This window comes from Marmota flaviventris, chromosome 1, assembly GCF_047511675.1.
Source record: "Marmota flaviventris isolate mMarFla1 chromosome 1, mMarFla1.hap1, whole genome shotgun sequence".
Classification (NCBI taxonomy): domain Eukaryota; kingdom Metazoa; phylum Chordata; class Mammalia; order Rodentia; family Sciuridae; genus Marmota; species Marmota flaviventris.
Genome location: NC_092498.1, coordinates 161,670,382 through 161,689,423, shown reverse-complemented (window position 1 = coordinate 161,689,423; position 19,042 = coordinate 161,670,382). Strand labels below are relative to the sequence as shown.

The 19,042-nt window shown below is 41.2% G+C and overlaps 1 protein-coding gene across 3 annotated transcripts in view; it reads left to right on the top strand.

The window, feature by feature from the left end:
- The window catches only part of Atxn7 (ataxin 7), a 149,013-nt gene that overhangs the window by 38,155 nt on the left and 91,816 nt on the right, over positions 1-19,042 (top strand). For 2 of the 3 annotated variants that reach the window (XM_027954523.2, XM_071618523.1), the window contains exons 3-4: positions 9,740-10,042; positions 10,280-10,348. In XM_027954523.2, coding sequence (XP_027810324.1) covers positions 9,751-10,042; positions 10,280-10,348 — 361 coding nt within the window. In that variant the 5' untranslated portion in view covers positions 9,740-9,750. Of the gene's footprint in view, positions 1-9,214; positions 9,359-9,739; positions 10,043-10,279; positions 10,349-19,042 lie in introns of those variants that run through there. The other variant, XM_071618508.1, reaches the window with a different exon arrangement.

The window sequence follows — 19,042 nt, the reverse complement described above, 5'->3', positions numbered from 1 at the left end:
GAGCATGGAAGATCTTTCCATCTTCTGAGGTTTTCTTCAATTTCTTTCTTTAGTTTTCATTGTAGAGATCTTTCACCTCTTTTGTTAGATTGATTCCCAGGTTTTTTTTTTTGTTTGTTTGTTTGTTTTTTGGAGGCTATTGTGAATGGGGTAGTTTTCCTAATTTCTTTTTCAGTGGATTCATCGCTAATGTATAGGAATGCATTTGATTTATGTGTTGTTGATTTATGTGTCCTGCTATTTGCTGAATTCATTTATTAATTCTAGAAGTTTTCCGGTGGAATTTTTTTGGATCATCTAGATATAGAATCATGTCATCAGCAAATAAGGATAGTTTGAGTTCTTCTTTATCTATTTGTATCCCTTTAATTTCTTTCTTCTAATTGCTCTGGCTAGAGTTTCAAAGATGATGTTGAATAGAAGTGGTAAAAGAGGACATCCTTGTCTTGTTCCAGTTTTTAGAGGGAATGCTTTCAATTTTTCTCCATTTAGAATGATGCTGGCCTTGGGTTTAGCATATATAGCTTTTACAATGTTGAGGTATGTTCCTACTATCCCTAGTTTTTCTAGTGTTTTGAACATGAAGGGTGCTATGTTTTGTCAAATGCTTTTTCTGCATCCACTGAGATGATCATGTGAGTCTTGTTTTTAAGTCTATTAATATGATGAATTATGTTTATTGATATCCATATGTTGAACCAATGTTGCATCTCTGGGATGAACTAAACTTTATCGTGTGCACTATGTTTTTAATGTTTTTGTATACAATTTGCCAGAATTTTATTGAGAATTTTTGCATCTTTGTTCATCAGGGATATTGGGTCAATCTGGAATTCTTTGTGAAGTTTTTCACATTTTACTGTTGGCTTTGCAAAAATAGTTTTATTGAGATGTAGTTAAAATATCATAGATGTTTGCACTTAAAGTGTGCAGCTTTTTAAAGATTTTTAGTGTGTTCACATATGTGCAACCATCACCTCTGTCTAGGTCCAAAACATTTTTAGCATCCCTAAAGGATACCCCATTCCCATTAAGCAGTGACTCCTCATATTCCCTTCCCCCTGGATCCTGGAAATCAACAATTTGTCTTCTGTTTCTAGGAATTTGCCTGTTCTTGATAATTCATATAAATGAAATTGTGTAATATGTGTAATAATTTTTGTCTGACTTTATTTTACTTAAGCATGATTTCAAGGTTTATTCATGTATCATGTGCTTTGTTCCTTTTTATGGAGTGAAGGAATGTTATTAAAAGATACAGATATTCCTTGTATAAATATATACAATTTGCTTATCTGTACATCAGTTGATGAACAATTGGGTTGTTTTTACAGTTTGGCTATTACCAGTAATGTGGCTAATGAACATTTGCATGCAAGTGTCTGAGTCTTGGCTTTTAATTTTTCTTTTTTAAAATTTTTTTTAGTTGTCAATAGACTTTTATTTTCCTTATTTATATGTGGTGTCAAGAATGGAACCCAGGGCCTCACACATGCTAGGCAAGTTCTCTACCACTGAGCCACCACCCCAGCCCTGCTTTTAATTCTTCTGAATATACACATAGAAGCGGAATTGCTGAATGACATGGTTATTTTAATTTTAACTTTTAAGTGGCTACTAAACTGCTTTCCACACTAGCTGTACCATTTTACATCCCCCCACTGTCTCCCTGCAATGTAGGAGAGTTCCAGTTGCTTTATGTACTGCTGACACTCTTAACATTTCTATTCTTTTGTCATTTTTTCACTACAGCCATCATAATGGGTGTGAAGGGCTCTCTCTTACAGCTTTGTCTTCTAATATTTCTTTTTAGTTGTAAATAGACACAATACCTTTATTTTGTTTATTTATTTTTATAAGGTGCTGGGGATCAAACCCAGTGCCTTACCGGTGCTAGGCAATAAGCCCAGCCCCTGTTTTACAGTTTTGATTTGCATTTTCCTAATGACTACTGATTTTAAGTATCTTTGCATTTTCTTGTTGGTCATTTACATTGTCTTCTCTGGAAAAATGTCTGTTGAGATCCTTTACCAATATTAATAATTGAGTTACTCATCTTAGAAAAACGTGAGATGTAAGATGTCTTTCTCTTTTCTTATCAGATAAATCTCTTATCAGATAAATGATTTGCAAAAAAAAAAAAAAAAAAATCCTCTGTTCTCTGGGTGGCCTCTTCACTTTCTTGATGGTGTCCTTTAAGAACAAAAGTTTAATTTCAGTGAGGTACAATTTATCTATTTGGCTCTGTTTTTCAAGAATACTTAACAAGTCAGATTCTAGCCCACTTAGGATTGCTACTCTGCTGCCACAATCCAAGAAACTATTTGGAAAATTCTTAGTCTTTTTGAGAATAACTGTTTTCTCAAGTGGAGAGGCAGGAAGCTTTGGAAAGCTGCAAAGACACATTTCACCTGTAGCATTTTATTTTTTTTTTTAGTTCCTCTTTTCTGCTCCTGAATTTCATTCACTTAGATCAGATTTGGGGTGAGGGATTCAGTGGAAAGAAGGATAAGGTCTCTGGGTCCTGAAGATTTTATGTTGACCAAAAGAGATTATGAGTTATAAAAGAAAAAGGTCAGAAACTTTATTATGATCCATTTTTGATACTATTTAAAACTAGAATGGCCAGGAGAGTGTAAAATTTTTTTGCTTTTGGGAAGAAAGGTTTAGGGACCAGTACATCTAAAAAGTCATTCTCATTATATGAGAATTTTCTTCCTTCTCTTCTTCTTCATCCTCCTCCTCCTTTTCCTCCCTGCCACCCCCAGCCCAGTTTAGGAGAATTTATTTTTGTGGTATGTGTGTGTGTGTACACACTTAAGGGAAGGAAAGGACAGGGAACTCTATTCATTCATAGTCATTCACACATATTACTGAAAAATAGTTCAATCTGTAATTCTATAGCCCTTTTACCTCTACTAAGAAAAGGAAGGCTTTCCTTTGGGAATGGAAAAGGATTACAAGTTTATCTGGTACAATCTGCCCTTTGAGAAGCAATACAAATCCAGACAGGTTGCGTGATGAGGGTGCAAAGAAAGTATATGGAAAATCAGGGTGCCATGTTTCCTGGATCTGTGTCTTTGCTTAGAGCTAGAACTTTGCTGAGGACGAGGGAAGAAACCTCTGTGTCATTCCTCCCACCCTGTGCTAGTACCTGGCATCCTTTGTCCTGGATTCAGCCTTAGGGGTTTTTCAACCAGCTTGGGGACCTGTCTGAAACTATATACTAGGATTTGGGAGGTAAGGTCCAGATTCCCAGTGACCCACTAGGAGGCCAAACTTTTCATTCCTAGGAGACTAAGTGCTCCCATTGCTACCTTGATTTCAGAGGATGTGTTCTTGACCCAGTCCATAACATTATGTGATTTAGTGGTGGGGTTCCCCTGTGCTTGGTGGGAGGGAGATTTTGCTAAACAAATAGAATTTGAGAGGGGACTTGATTGGTCAGGAGGATTTCACCCATATTATAGGTGGAGTGACCTCTATGAGCAAAGGCTTAGAAGTTGAGAGCAGGAGAGGGGAGCATATTGGAAACTATGGATTGGATCTTTTGGTTGGACCAGAGAGTACCTACAGGAGACAACCGAACAACAGATAGATGTGGTGGAGCTGAGGGGAGGGCAGCCTGTAGAGAGCCTTAAATGCCTGGAGAGAAGTTTTCATTTATTTCACTTCAACAAGACTATCTGATGGCATAGTGTGGACACATTAGAGTTGGCACTTACTAAATGACTGACATAGTGCTGATAGCTGATGCAATGAAATTTTTTTTTAAGAGAGAGAGAATTTTTTAATTTTTTTTTTTAGTTTTCAGTGGACACAGCATCTTTATTTTATTTTTATGTGGTGCTGAGGATCGAACCCAGCGCCCTGCACAGGCCAGGTGAGCATGTTACTGCTTGAGCTACATCCCCAGCCCAATGCAATGTAATTTTGCATTATTAATTTTTTTTAGTGTTCCTCATAAAGTAGATACTCTTATTTTATTCATTTTATGGATGAAGAAACAGACACAGAGAGGTTAAGTGATTTTCCCAGAGCAATACAGCTAGTAAGAGGTAGAAGTGAGATTCAGCCTGGGAGATGGCTCTAGAACCCATGCTCTTAATTTCTGGACCTTTAAGAATGGTGATATTTACAGTCAGTTTTAGTGAAAGCTTTGTTGGTACAAAGGTGACATAGGAAATTATTTTTCATAGTGTATCTGATCTTTGCATTTTATTGCATCTAAGGTAGCGCACTAAAACTATATGGTTGGCTTTCTTTTATAGCTGATTGTTGGTCCAACTTTTCCATTTCTTTTTTAAAATGTAAACCCTTCTCTCAATTTTTTAAAAATTACTTAACCTAAAGAAGTTAAGTCCTAATCAAGATTTGAAATCAGGTTTACCATAAAATAGGTCAGCATTATATCTCTGGCAATACTTGGGCATTATGAATTGGTTACACTTCATGATTTATTACCTTTTATAATTTATTACTTTTTATATGTGTATTTAAAATTTTTTTGTCTTTCCAAGCACGTTGCTATTACTGATGGATATTTCTTTAGTATAATTCATACCCAACTATACACATATGACTAAGAAAACAAACTGCTTGGCAGATGACACATTTGTGTAGAATGAATATGTGTACCATCTTCTAAGAGATGGGCATCCCTCATCTTAAGTCTCCACTGTTGCAAGTGCCCTTATTATTTCTAATTTTGCACTTGATTGTCAGAAGGTCCAGCCACTGAGCTGATGAACTCAATTTATTACACACACACACACACACACACACACACACACACACACACTGTTCTCCCTCTGCTGGAATACCATGTATCTATGACAGGCTATGAGATGTCTCACTAGAGGGAGCGCAGCTAAGGAAAGGCCCTCCTGTGATACCCCTATGCAGAATGGCGCCCTGGCTCACTCTGGAGAAGAAAGAAGGAAAGGGAGAGGTGTGGTCAGAGGAGCTAGAGAGGCTGTGAACAAAGGCACTGCCAATTTTAGGAAGATAGAAAGCCACCATAACTAATACATTCCTAGTTTCGTAAGTCTGTTTCTTTTTACCCAAATAGCTTCACTACTTTGAGGTTGATAATGGAGAATCTGTTACCAACCCTGTAATTTACACAGATAAATATACTGTAGTTACTGGTTGTCAAGTTTATTAAAATCTTGTATTGGGACTGGTGGTTTTCCCCAAATAAAAAGGCTTGTGTGGGGTCTTGCTTCTTAGAAAAGTTTTGGGAAGTTTCAGCCTTTTTACATTAGACTAGATTTAGGTACTAGAAAGGTAAACTTATTTTTAGAAATTTATTGCATATTGGATGGGTTCAGCCTTTGAACAAAACATTTTATAAGTGAATCTGCTGTGCAAAGAATCCTTTTTGTAAAGAGAGACCTTGTTACCCTTGGCATCTACTGGGAACATACCTAAATTTGGATGGTGAAGTAAGACCATATTTTAAATACATCCTTGGAAGGGATAAAATGCTCAGAATTTGGCAGCATTTCACTTCTGACAGCCTAGTTCTTAAGCTACATACAATCTAATTGGTGGTGACAGCTTTTAACATGAGCATTTCAATGAATTAAAATTTTTGCCTGCTTCTAAGCTTTTTCATACTCTCAGTGAAATTATTATTTTGTGTTCACCCTGGTGCCTAATAGAGTGCCTGATATGTGGTAAGTAATGGGGATTGTTAGATAAATTGAGTTCCCATTACTGAAACCTTATAAAATGTATATTGTTTAAAGGTACAGGCAGATGCTGAAGTTCATCCAGGCTAGAGGACATCATCAGAAGTACACTGGCATAAGTACTGACTTATATCATGCAAGACACACTCCTACATTAAAATAATCTGTATTAAATGAATGTCAACTATATGAGCTATTTTCTTTTATATTTCTGGGTATGGAGACTGGAGGATTTAAGTAAGAGGTCATCAAATTCTTTATTATGGTCTGGAGAAAAAAACTAAGTATTTGAATTTCTGTTGTACATGTGTTTATGATCAGTGCTCTTTGTATAAGGAATAATTTAAAACTGTTGCCAACATTTGAAAATCAGATGTACTTTATCAGCTTGCAGTTTTGACTTTTCTTGGTGATTCATTCCAACTATTAGGAAACCCAAAAGTATGAATATCTATCTTTTCTAGAAGTTAGGGCCTTTTCATGGGTGATGAAACAGTATGGTAAAAATGCATAGACTGTAGCAAAGAGTATAGGGTGGGGAGATAATGCCAGGAATTAATTGTCATTTTCTTGTCCCCACATCCTCCTCAATTTGGTAGCAAATTTCCTAGGTAAGTATTGAACTGAATCACTCATCTTGATATATATAAATACTTGATATTTTTAGTATTTGGGTTAAGCTATGTACCAAGAATCTTTTCGTGTAATCCTGAAATATCTGGCCTTATCTCCATTTTATAGATTATGAAACTGAGGTACTGGCAAGTTAGGTAACCTGCCTGGTGACACAGCTTATAAGTGGAAGAGCTAATATCTGTACCCAGCAATAGAGCAAGACTGGCTCTAGAGTCCTACCTCATTTTCCTTATCAGTCCATTGTAAATAATGCAATTTATAACTGGCATGACTGCATATAATGAGATAATGCAATAAGGCACCTACAGCAATTATTGAGGTGCTCAACAATTGATAGCTGCTATTATAATTAAGATCCCTTAGTAACTATTATAATGTTAAGATGATTTTTTAAAAATTTTAAGCTCTTTTGTGTCTTCTTTATTAAACCAATCAAAACTTTGAAGGAAAAAAAGATATCAAGCAGGAGTTAAGGTAAAATTTGAAGTATTACAAATTGCTATTTTGATTCTCATTGGCCGGAAGTCCTGTATTGGTAAACTGTGAAATATTTTCACATGTAAAAGAAATCAAGCAATATCTGGATGAAGTGAGACTGTACTTCACATTTGCCATTCTTCCCCTTATTTTAATTCTCAACCTGCATTTTCAAGAATCAGAAGAACTTTACTCAAGCAAGTTCCCTTTGGTCACTAAATGGCTGAGTAGTTCTCAACTTTTCTTTTCACTGGCAGCTCCAAATGCCATTATATTCAAATTCTCGTTTATTTTAAATGTCGAATTACAAAATTCAAAGTAATTGATAAATTGTATCCTTTGATCCAGGGAATCAGAATTTGGATATTTTCATGCAATTATACATATATTTCAGTAATTCAGAATTATGAAAAGTTGAACATCTGTACTGGAGATATCCAGCTATGTTTATAAAAAATATGTTTATATTCCCTTGTTGGCAAGGGAATCCTTTATTTTATTTATTTATATATGGTGCTGAGGATTGAACCCAGGGCCTTGCAGGCTAGGTGAGCTTTGCTGATGAGCCACAACCCCAGCCCAAGGGGATCTATGTTTTGACCATGCATTTTTTCTTTGATAGTCTTATTTAGGAAGTTAAAACTTAGACATGAATTTTAAGTTAAATACTTCCAATCATTTCTACTACTTTTGGTTACAGCTGTCCCTCAGTAGTATCCTAGGGAATTGATTCCAGAATCCCCCACCCCAGTCACCAAAATTTTGCAGATGCTCAAGTCCCTTATATAAAATATCACTGTATTTGCATATTACCCAGGCACATCCTCTCATGAACCTTAAACATCTCTAGATTGTTTATAATGGCTAATACAATGCAAATGCTATGAAAATAGTTGTTAGCCTGTAGTTATAGAATAATGACAAGAAAAAAATGTACATGTTCAGTACAGGGTCAGTTTCTTTGTTCGCTTTGTTTTAAAGAAAAAGTACTTCCAACCTATGTTGTTCAGTCTGTGGATGCTGAGCCAGAGGATACAGAGGGCCAATTGTATTTTGATAAGGACTGGAAGCATCCATAGTTTCACTTAATGAACTTGTTTGCATTGCAATTTCACTTAAAAAAATAGTTCTAAATCTGTCTAAACAAAAAATTCATATGTATTGTGTATTTTAAAATTTGAACCTAAAACCCTTTCCACTGGAGTCCTGCATTTCCTTGTTAATTTTTACTCTTGTTCAAACGTTCTTATATTTCTGCAAGTTGGACTTTGTTTCTTTTAAGGGGAAGTTGGCCTCCTCTGCCACACCAGATGTTTTGAGATTTAAAATACCCAAAAAACACAAAACACCTCCCCCCACCTAGTCAGAGAAACACCTGTAAGCAAGCAGCTCTGAACAGGTTATAGGAGTGCTGATATTACTGCAGTATGAAATGTGATGATCAGAATCACTGGTTTTGTTTCAGGCTTCAGATTTTCACATCAGTTTAAGATAACAGTAATTATAGTAACATTTAGGGCAAGGGTTCAGTGTGGTCTGCTACTGTTTCAAGTTTCCTATGCTTCAGCTCATTAAGTAAACTTTTATTTTACCATCTTTAGCCTACCACTTAAGAAGAAGGGGTGTGTGTGCAGGTTGAGGAGGGGTGTAAAGTTCTGTGCACTAATGCCCTTAATTTAGTGAACAAACACTGATGGAAAACAGTGCCTTTCAAACATGTTTTCTAGAAATTCTGTACCTTCCCCCAAGCTGTGTGTTCTCACCCTGCCCAAGACAATAAAGAGGGAGAGGCTAATCGCTTAAGTTAAAACTGAATGCGATTTTTAAATGGTAAGATTTTTTATTTTGGGGATGAATGAATCAATTCCAGGAGCAACGGAAGGAAAAATACAGAAATTTGAGGTAGTGACTCTGAACATGTAAACGGATAAAGATCGCCTCGGTTTCCTCTCCTGTACTCTCTATTACACTGATTTCGTGGTCTCTTTTTTATTAGATGAGAAATTCCAAGTCCCCCGAGCGCAAACCGTGACCTCCACTTGTGAGCACTGGGGCACACACGTGGGCTCGATCGCGTGCACGAGGGGCTGACACCTGGGCCAATACCTGGGCGGCATTTCCATACTGGTCTGCGGTTCCCTACGTGCCGGGCGTCCGCTGTGGCGGCGTCCCATTCATGCTTTTTGACAACTGTGCGGCCGCCCGCGAGACTAGAGTCAAGTGCTTTTCCCTGCACGAGCTTCTCTGCCCCGGCCCTGGCTGCGATACTCGGTGATACCCAGGGGCCGGCCGGCCGGCTCCTCCATAGGTGGCTGCGTTTCCGACTTCGCCCTGGCTCCACTCCGGGGGCTTGACGTGCAAACTTCGCCGGAGCGAGCTGAGAGGGAGGGACCGGCGAGGGGGAGGAGGCGACGGGAGGCGCCTCCGCTTAAGGGAGCCGGCCGGGCGCCGCCGCTCGGACGGACGCGCGGACGGAAGGAAGGAGCGGGGCCGCCGGGCCCGGCCCGGGGATGCGAGCGGCCGCAGGGTGGGCAGCCGGAGAACCCGGGGTGCGGCTCGGGCCTCCCCGCGGCGGGGTGCGGTGCTGGGCGCGGAGCTGGGGCGGAGGCAGCTCCGGGCGCCGGCCTCGGTGCCGGCTCCTCCGGGCAGAGGCAGGCAGGGGACCCAGCGTCCCGGTGGCGGGCCGCCGGCGGCCGGTTCTCTCCCCCGAGGGGCCGCGGGAGGCGAAAACGAAAGCGAGCCCGCGCCGCGGACTTTGCGCCCGGAGCAGGGGGTGGCCCGGGAGGAGGCGGGCTGGGGGCTGGGCGGCCGGGGGCGCTGTCAGCGCGCCCCACCCGGCCTGCGGGCCGCGCACGCCGCCGGAACTCCCCGGCGCCTCCTTAAACGCGGCCCCCGCGAGACTCTTTTCCCCCTTTTTTGTTACATTGTAGGAGCGGAAAGAATGTCGGAGCGGGCCGCGGATGACGTCAGGGGGGAGCCGCGCCGCGCGGCGGCGGCGGGCGGAGCAGCGGCCGGCCGGCAGCAGCAGCAGCAGCAGCAGCCTCCGCAGCCCCCGCGGCAGCAGCCGCCGCTGCGGCGCCCACGGCCGGAGGACGGCGGCCCCGGCGCCGCCTCCACCTCGGCCGCCGCAATGGCGACGGTCGGGGAGCGCAGGCCCCTGCCCAGTCCCGAAGCGATGCTGGGACAGTCGTGGAATCTGTGGGTCGAGGCTTCCAAACTTCCTGGGAAGGACGGTGAGTGTCCACGCCCTCCTCTTCCCCACGCCCCCCACTTCCCCCCTCCTCTACCCTCTCCTCCCCTCCCCCGCCACCCCGTCCTGTGACCCGCCCCCTCGGGGGTCAGAGATGCTATCGTTCGCTGGGTTGCGGAACGAGGAGGTGCCCACACCTACCCGTGCGTGCGTGAGCGTGCGTCACACTCCTGGCCACTGACCTGCCTCTCCCCTCCTCCTGTGTGTGTATATCTCCTAGGGACGGAATTGGACGAAAGTTTCAAGGAGTTTGGGAAAAACCGCGAAGTCATGGGGCTCTGTCGGGAAGGTGAGTCCAGCCCCCCCTGATGGAGTCTGTGCAAACCCCGGGGAAGTTTCCTTGCTGCTTGACCAGGGACCGGAACCTGAGCCCACCTTACCCGCTCCCCTTCCCCCTGGAGGATGCTGCCTGAGGAGGAGGGAGGGGGAGGGGGAGGGCAGAGCATTTGGGATAATCCAGTCTTGGGACTTCCTGTAATTGGGAGCATCCTAGAACCTTTCAGTGGAAGACTGGCAAGGTGCAGCCTGAGTGGCATTCATTGCTAGGTGGTGAGCACTGGGAATCATCAGTTAGGGAGTTTAACCTAGATCCCTTCAGGTGTGACCCCCTTGTGGAGAACATGAGTGGAGGAAGGGTTTCTCAGCTTTAGAATCATTTCCATAAGTACTTGGGAGTGGGTACCTTACAAAGGATACCTGATCACCCATAAGTTTCTTTTTGGTAATTAGAATGAATTTTGAACTAGGAAAAAAAAAATGTCTTAATCGCTGCTGCCTTATTTCTGTGGAACGTAATGTACAAGATGCTACCAGAGGTTCTTCACGGCATGAGCACAATTGGTCAGACTTTTTTTTTTTTTTTTTTTTTTTTTTTTTGAGAGCCGCAGGATGAGGGGGTTAAAAATATATATATATAAGGAAAGCCAGAATTTTAGATGGTGAAATAAAACTTTACTGCCCATATCTAGTGAAATCAGAGTTTAACTTTTGTTTAGTTTTAAGCTATTTGGTGGAAGGATGCTCTAGGGAAATATGTGTAGCTAAAGGTATGCCTACAAATGAAATGTCTGATATCTGGAAGCTGTCAGATTAGTCCTGGAGATTTCCTTGTTTTTATGAATTAGGTGGTTTGGTGCTTGTGCTACTATTTGCCTGCACCGGGCCCGGGCACACTCTGTTCAGAAAGGAAAAGGCCTTAAGTGAGGCTTGGCATCCCAAATACTGAATTAGGAGTAGGTAGAATGTTGGCAGCTGGGGAATTTTTAAGTCCAGAGCGGGCTGGTAGTTACTGTCTGCAGATTTACTTCTTGTTTTCAACACCTGGCTTTTCTTCACTTTCACCACTTTGGTTTTTATCAGTTGCCGACTTGACCTCTTGGCCCTGTGAGGAAGAATAATACAGTGGCAGCCCTATGAGAGCTTCCAGTTGGAACAGATCATAGAGCAAATTAGTTGATTTTCAAAAGGAGAACTGCTGTTTGAGGGCAAAGGAAAGAGGGAAAGCACAGGACTTGTTGGCGATGTTGCAATAGAAAAAATCAGTTGTTAGTCCGGTTTTAGTGTGGCATTGGCAGCCTGCCTGGGCTTAAAAAATTAAAATCACTAGGTGGCAACTCTCATAGGAAGCAGTTGGAGTAGAGCTTTAGAGGACCTGATCCACTCTTGTTCTTAGTTTTCATTCTCTGGGTGTGGATACATTTCCCATAAAGGGTTTCTAAATCTGTGTGAAAACAGGATGCTGATTATTGTAATTCCCCTATAGAGGATGAGTAAGTGTCTTAGTGTTTCACTGAGGACCTTCATCTGGACCAAGACCCAACCAAATTTAGTGGCCTGGACCCATTTTTGCTCTATTTTTCTGTTGGGATACATTTATCAGCAGGTGTTCCATGAAGTGCTAAGACCTTTATTTAACTACCTGCTGGAGGCTCAAAAGGGCCATGGATCTGGTTGTGTGTGCTTCTGAACTATCAAATTATTAGTGTTTGTTAGAGGTCATCCCCCATCCCCCACCCCCCACCCGCAAGCTGCTCTCACCATTTAGAGGATGCTGTAGCTGCCAGGCTTTCTGTAACTTGTGCTTGCCTGTTTTGAGTAGAGTCTGAAGTTTTAAATTCAGACAGTTCTACATTTGTTTGTGACTGGATTTTTGGGGGCGCTGTTTAAAAATCTAAGCTTGAGAACTCCATGAAGTAGACTTGTATGTTGTCTTAACAAACAGCCCATATCAGAATGTTTCAGGAATAAAAATACATTCAATATTACCAAAACTTATTGAACCTTTTTCCATTGTCTTTGGCTAAGATTATCTCCAACGAAGTAAAAGATGTTTTGGAATTAACTCTATACTAATTCCTCTCGTAAATGTCATTATGGTGAGAGAAATATGTGGGTAAATTGTTTGATGAAGCATGGAAAATCAGCAGCTTTCCCTCTTAGAATATCTCTAGGAATCTCTGCCGGGCTCCTTGTCTCCTTGAATCTCTGGTTTCTGATAGGTCAGAAAACCTGAGAGAGAAAGTGGCTTAACCTTACATTAGTTACTTCATCTCTTTGAAGGTAGCTTTTTCTATTTGAAAACATACTACATATTTCCAAGGGTTTTTGTAGGGGTTGAAATTAAATTAGATAACCTGTGTATAATGACTAAATACATACTAATTGCTTTTAACCCTTTGAACTGCTGATAATCCCAGACCTGACTTCCTAATTTGATTTTTATCTAGGTCAAGGGTTGGTAACCTGGGACCCTTAAATAGATTTCCAGAGGTCAAAGTTTGTAGAAACTCTATGTAAAATAAAATGTATGTCCACCTTCCAGGGCAGGTGTCCACAGTTTCCCTTGGATTATCAACACGTCCCCACCCCCACTGTTTAAATACACATTAGGCTTTATTTCGTTTTTCCTTTTCTCTTTTTCTTCTTATGAAGAAATTCCTTTGTGGCAAGACTGCCCAAGGGTTAATGCTGTGGAAGACGGTTGGGACTATTGATTTGAGTGGAAGTAAGGTTATTTGTGGTTTGGGTCTTCTTTTAGCACAGGTAGCAAATGCTAGGATAAAATTCCAGTTCTTTTCAGTTTAGCCTATTGAATGTCTGCATTCTCATATTTCTATTGCTGTTTTTCCTGTAGTTTGTAATATTTGTTAATGGTACAGTTGACTTGGTAGAAAAAGGTTGGTTATATTTTGACTTTTTAAAAATGAGTGAACTCAAAAAATTACCTTTTTCCCTTCAAGATAATTTGTATAATTCTATATTTGTAATATCACAAATTTGTGTTTAGATGGAATTAATTGGTATGAATAACTGACTAGAATTTCTTTATTAGTTCCTGAACACATAGGAGCCTCAAAAAATAAAAACATTATCAGGCACTGTGGTGCATACCTGTAATCAGTCCCAGCAACTCCTGAGGCTGAGGCAGGGAAAATCACAAGTTTTTGAGGCCAGCCTCAACAAGTTAGCTTGGTTCTAAGCAACATAACGAGACCCTGACTAAAAATAAAAAGGCCAGGAGATGTAGCTCAGTGGTAGAGAACCCCTAGGTTCAATCCCTGGTATCAAAAGCCTTAATTGCACAGTATATTTTTTAAATATATATGGTGTCTTTATGGGAATCATCAATGAAATTGGAAAAATGAACTCTTCTTTGGGCAGGGACCCCTAATTTTTCTGAAGTCCACCTGTTGTGTGGACATCATAGTTCCCCAACTCTTTCCTTTCTCTGTGCTGTCACCACTCATATGTATTGTGATGGCTGTTGCTTTAGAGTGTATGTGTCCTGAAGGCAGGGACATTTTTGTTAATGACTATTCAGTTCCTGCACACTTCTGTGTTCAGTATTTGCTCCAAAAAAAAAAAAAAAAAAAAAAAAAGAACGAATGAATTGAGCTGGATGGTAGCACAAGTCTGTAGTCACAGCTAGTAGGGAGGCTAAGGCAGAAGGATCACAAGCAAGTTCAAGGCCTGCATAGCAACTTAGGAAGACCCTGTCTCAAAATAAAGAATTTAAAGGACTGGAGTATAGCTCAGTGAAAGGACACTTGCCTATCATACGGGACCTCCTGGGTTCAATTCCACCCCCCAGGAATGAAGTGGACTACTGTGAAGATTGAACTGAGTGCCATAGGGTGAATGGTTCAAATGACCAATTTCCAATGTATTGTGACTCAAAAAAAACTTACATTGTGTGTTCTACTTAAATTCTGTGTGTTGGGGGTAATGGCACCAGGGGAGACCGGAGGCTTCCTCCCAGTACTTCCTGTTGCTCTGTTCTGAGTTTAGTGTTCCATTCACACTTTCCAGAAAGGGTGAAGACAGGACACTACCTCTCTTATCTCTGATAGTTGGACAGGGGAAGGAGGATGGCAACCCAGGGTGATAGCCACACTTGATGACAGGTGATTTCCCTGTCAAAATACAGGGACCTAGTTGAGCCTGGGGCAAGATGGAAAAGAGGTCAGGAGGCACCTCTAGGAGCTAGCTTTTGTTTTTGTGTTTTAAGGGTGGACTGGGAGGTGGGTGCTGAGTCAGCACAGCAGCATCACCTTCTTTCTTTTCTAGGAGGAAATGAAATGGTTCCTAGTGAACTGGAAACAGGTGTTTGTGTGAAGTCTTGTTAAAGGGCACTGCATTATAGACTCACACCCCTCTCCCTGGGAGTCTTAATCTCTGTTTTTCCCTGGTGTTTCTCTTATCTGTTTTTACACCCAGCTTTTTCTTATGGACAATTTGAAACACACAGGAGAGAAAATATTTTAATGAACCTCTGTAGCCATCACACCCCTTCAACAGCTAATGAGTCATGGCCCATTCTTGCTTCATCTCTGCCCCACAGTGAGTTGTTGTGAAGTACATCCCAGGCATGGTACATTTTTCAGTTTTCTCTTTTCTGCTCACCTGAACTTCAACATGGATCCTGTAAAAATGGAGTCTTGATGCTGTGTCTTTGTTTAGAAGCAGGTCAGGCTGATGTTTCTGATCTCTTCTGTGAGCTTGCAAGGGCTCTGCAGGTGGCAATGCTTGCAGTCTCCTTACATCTTAAGGGAGATCTAAGCCAAGCCTTCCACAGGAGTCTTTGAGATCTATGTCCCTTGGTCAGTCACCTGAGGGGCTTGTTGATCAGGAGTGCACCTTGAAGGAGTGCTCATGCGGTTTGGCGGTAGATTGCCCACACTTGAGAAACGCCTCTCTCTGAGCATCAGTGCTGCAGTGACGTAGGTGGGCAGAATACTGTGTGTAGCTACCTGCCTGTGAGATCTGCACTAACCCATGGGGGAAGGAGCCCCCACCAGACACCCCTGCAACAGGGATTCTTTCCCCCATTCTGCCATCTTTGAGATTCTATTCAAATTGTAGCTTGTGGGTCAGATCCATCCCGAGCTATTCCAGAATGATTCTTACATTGCTGAATGGTTGAAATCAAAACAAAAGGGTTTCATGACATGTGAAAATTATATGAAATTCAAATGTCTGTGTCCTAAGTAAAGTTTTATTGGAGCACAGCCACAGCCTTTCATTTACGTATTGTCTATGACTGCTTTCTCTGTACAGTGAACAGCAGAGTTAAGTGGGTGACCCTATAGCTCACCAAGCTCAGAGAAGTTGGCTGACCCCTGGTGTGATGACTTCCTTGGAGGATGAAACAAAGCTCCCTTCTGTGATTCTAGGATTCCTTAAGCTTCCTATTTTGACGAGGAGAATACAGTATTTTATTCTGTATTATGTGTATAACATAGAAGGAAATACATGGAGAAATAAATGGTTTCACCTAAGAAGGTTGCTGCCATGTCCACACTTGTCATTCACAGCTACTCTTCTGTGGCATACATCTATTTCAGGGCAGTTCACATATAGTTTCCAAGAGCCTAGGATGATGGAGTCTCTTAATCCCTTGTGTGGTACGTAAATATGCAGCAGAGAGTCTAGAATTTTTATGGAATTTTCACTCAAATTCTTTAGAACTTCTGCCATTGTCCTGGTTTAGAGAAACCAGAACTTTGTTGGAGGTTTTGGGATTATTGGAAAGATTCAACAGAAAACAAATCTGCATTTTGCTTGAAGAAGGCAGACAGTGTTCTGAGATCCCATATCTTTATAATTTTGTACTTGGTAAAAAGTGTGCGGCACCTGGTATACGCTATGCTGAATTCAGAACTCTCAAGACTTCGCAGGTTATGGAAAGTGCATGTGTTATCTGCAGTAGGGCAAGATTCCGAGTTTGCAGTTTTGATTGGTTCTTGTAATAACTAATCTCAGGAGGAAAGTATGAGGTTTTATGCCTCCTCATGGCATATTACCTGCGCATGGTGTAGTGTGTTTCTTCTTTATAAGGACATCCTTCCTAAGGTCCACATCTCACAATGTCCCATGTGTAAGTGGACAGCCCAAGTTTGGTGAGTACTTGTACTGTGTGCCAGCTCATTTTACTTCCTGTAATCTTCGCAGTAACAACGTGTTCTGGCTGTCACCATTATCTCCCTTTTACAGATGAGACGACTAAGGCTCAGATAGGTGAGGTAGCTTGCCAGAATTAGAAGGCATCAGGAGGCCTTGAAACTCAAATGAGCCTAACTGTAGCCAACCTGCCTAACTGCTCCCGCGCCCCGTCCATTCTAGAATGTGTACCCACTTCTGATGAGCTTCAGCAGGTTACCCTAACCTTTGTTTTATTTGTCCTTGTTGGAAATAATTGACCTTTACCAAAAATATTTTTAAAGATGTTAGAACCATTTCCCTGCTGTGCTTTACAATAGTGTATATGTTGTATTTAGTTGTTCCTTTATAAAATCTTTTCTTTGGGGGGGGGAGGGGCACATGTGCAGTTTGCATTAGAAGTAATTGGCTTTTAAAGAAAAAGATTAAATGAAAGCTCAGGTTGCAGCAGATAGCAGGCACAATCATCTGGGATTTGTGCCATTAAAAAAAATCCTTTAAAAAGGGAGAAGTGAAATTTCACTATTTAAATAGCATTTCAGTGCAAGATTGCTTTTAATCACATTGATATTCAAAGTTTATGGCAGTATTTCTAATAAATGTGCCCCTCTGATTATTAAAGTAGTTTTTGATTGAAGTTCTAAGGGGGAAAAAAAAAAGCGCCGCCAGTTAGTAGACTTAACAGTTGGAGTTACTCTACTTTTGAGAAAAAGGCAGAGGGTTACATTTATATTCATCATGTACAGCAGGGATTATTATAAATGAGCAAAGGAAGGAGAAGAATGAGTTTTGCATTTTAGCCACTCGTAAAACAAGATTTAGTGTTCTTGTTCCTCTTTGTAATAAAGACCCTGCTAACATGACATACTTTTCCTCTTAGATATAAAAGCATAGCAAGGAAAAAGTAATAGTTCATTATCAATTAGATTTCCAGTCTTAAAACAGAACCTATTCCCCTCCCAGGTTTTACAGATGTTTTTCATAATCTTCAACTCAAGTGAAAATTTGAGGTTTTCCCCCCTTCTCCAATAGAAAAAAAGTAATGCTTTTAACAGTGGCCCCCTGGCTTTGTATTTCGGTCCAGGAAGCTTCAGAAGTGATTGGGGAACTCCAAAACTAGAGTTGCCAGCATTTTATATATGTCTTCTCCATCATAAAAGTAAGAGCCATTGTCTTGGAATAAAGGACAGTTCTTTAACTTTAGATTTAGGAGAAACTCAATGCGTTATCTTTATTTTTCCTCATTTTATTATGGGCTTTTCAGAGATCAGTATCTGTTTTGGTGTGTGAGAGGCACAGTACTAAATCATTCTTTCCTAAATTGCTGGGCCCCTATTTCTGTGTGCTGTTAGTAGGTGTTATGCAGATAAGAGGTTCCATATAGTAAGCTTGCAAAAGTCAGCTTTCACTGACGGAGGAAGATTGGGAGCTCAGTTCTCCAGCTAAACCCATGTTCAAATCTCAGTCCTAGAATGGAGTTGATGTGAAGGAAATCACCTAGTGTCACTGAGCCTCAGTTGACTTGCCTGTGAATGGAGTAATGGTAATTCCTCATAATGGTTGGGAGGATTAAATGATATAATCTTATCAATAACTAGAACCCAGTGTTATAAGCATGCTTACAATCCAGTGGTCCTTTAGGACTTTCAAGGGAACAACAGAAAGTGAAATAGAGGTTTTCCTGTAGTAAGCAAGGTGTAGACAGTCCATGAGAGGAAGCCTCCCATGTTCAGGATGACCGTGTAGCACGTGAGCCTAGGTTTCAGGCCTTCTTGGACTCTAATAAAAATAGGAAGTCTGATAGGTTGTATTTCTTACTTCCTTCTTTAGCCATCTGACTTAGGAGCCCAGTGTGGGTTTTTACTTTTCCACATTTGTACAGAATTGTCTGGAAGCTGTTTCCTGTAATGGTTTTCAGACCTCTTTTTCTGGGTAAGGAAGGTAAATCATAGGCAGCAGAATGAAGTCCTCTAGTTGGGGAATTGATAGTGAGGACTCTGCGCCTGTGATTTTATGTGTGTGTGGTGATCGTCTTGGGGTTTTCTGCCTGATGAGGGAGTTTAGAAAGTCACCTTTTCAATTCTTGGAAATTTCTGTTTTCCTTTCAGCAGTTCTCCATTTAAGTTACCTTGTTCTGTTTGGAAACCATAAAGAAAGATTCGTTTTAATGGAAAAAAATGATCATTGTAATCACAGATGTTAATCCATGCTCATTGAAAAGATTTTCCCCAAGGTGGAGGCATGGAACGCAAAAGCCATCATGCTTTGTAATCCCACTCAGGGCCAATTTTAAATCTCCAACTTCAGGATTTGGATTTAGAGCACTTCACACTTGATTAAGGACACCAGGTAACAGTGGTGGCTGGCTGGCAAGACTCAAACTTGCCTTCCTGGTCATTTCTCTTCCTGACAAGATCCAGACGTTGTCCTTCAGCAGGCCCATGGTTCTTTTGTTCAGCATAACTACTGCTTGGAGAATCTTCTGGGTATTTTGCCTTAATTTCATTCACTTAGCTTTTATCCCACAAATGTTTGACAGCAAGGT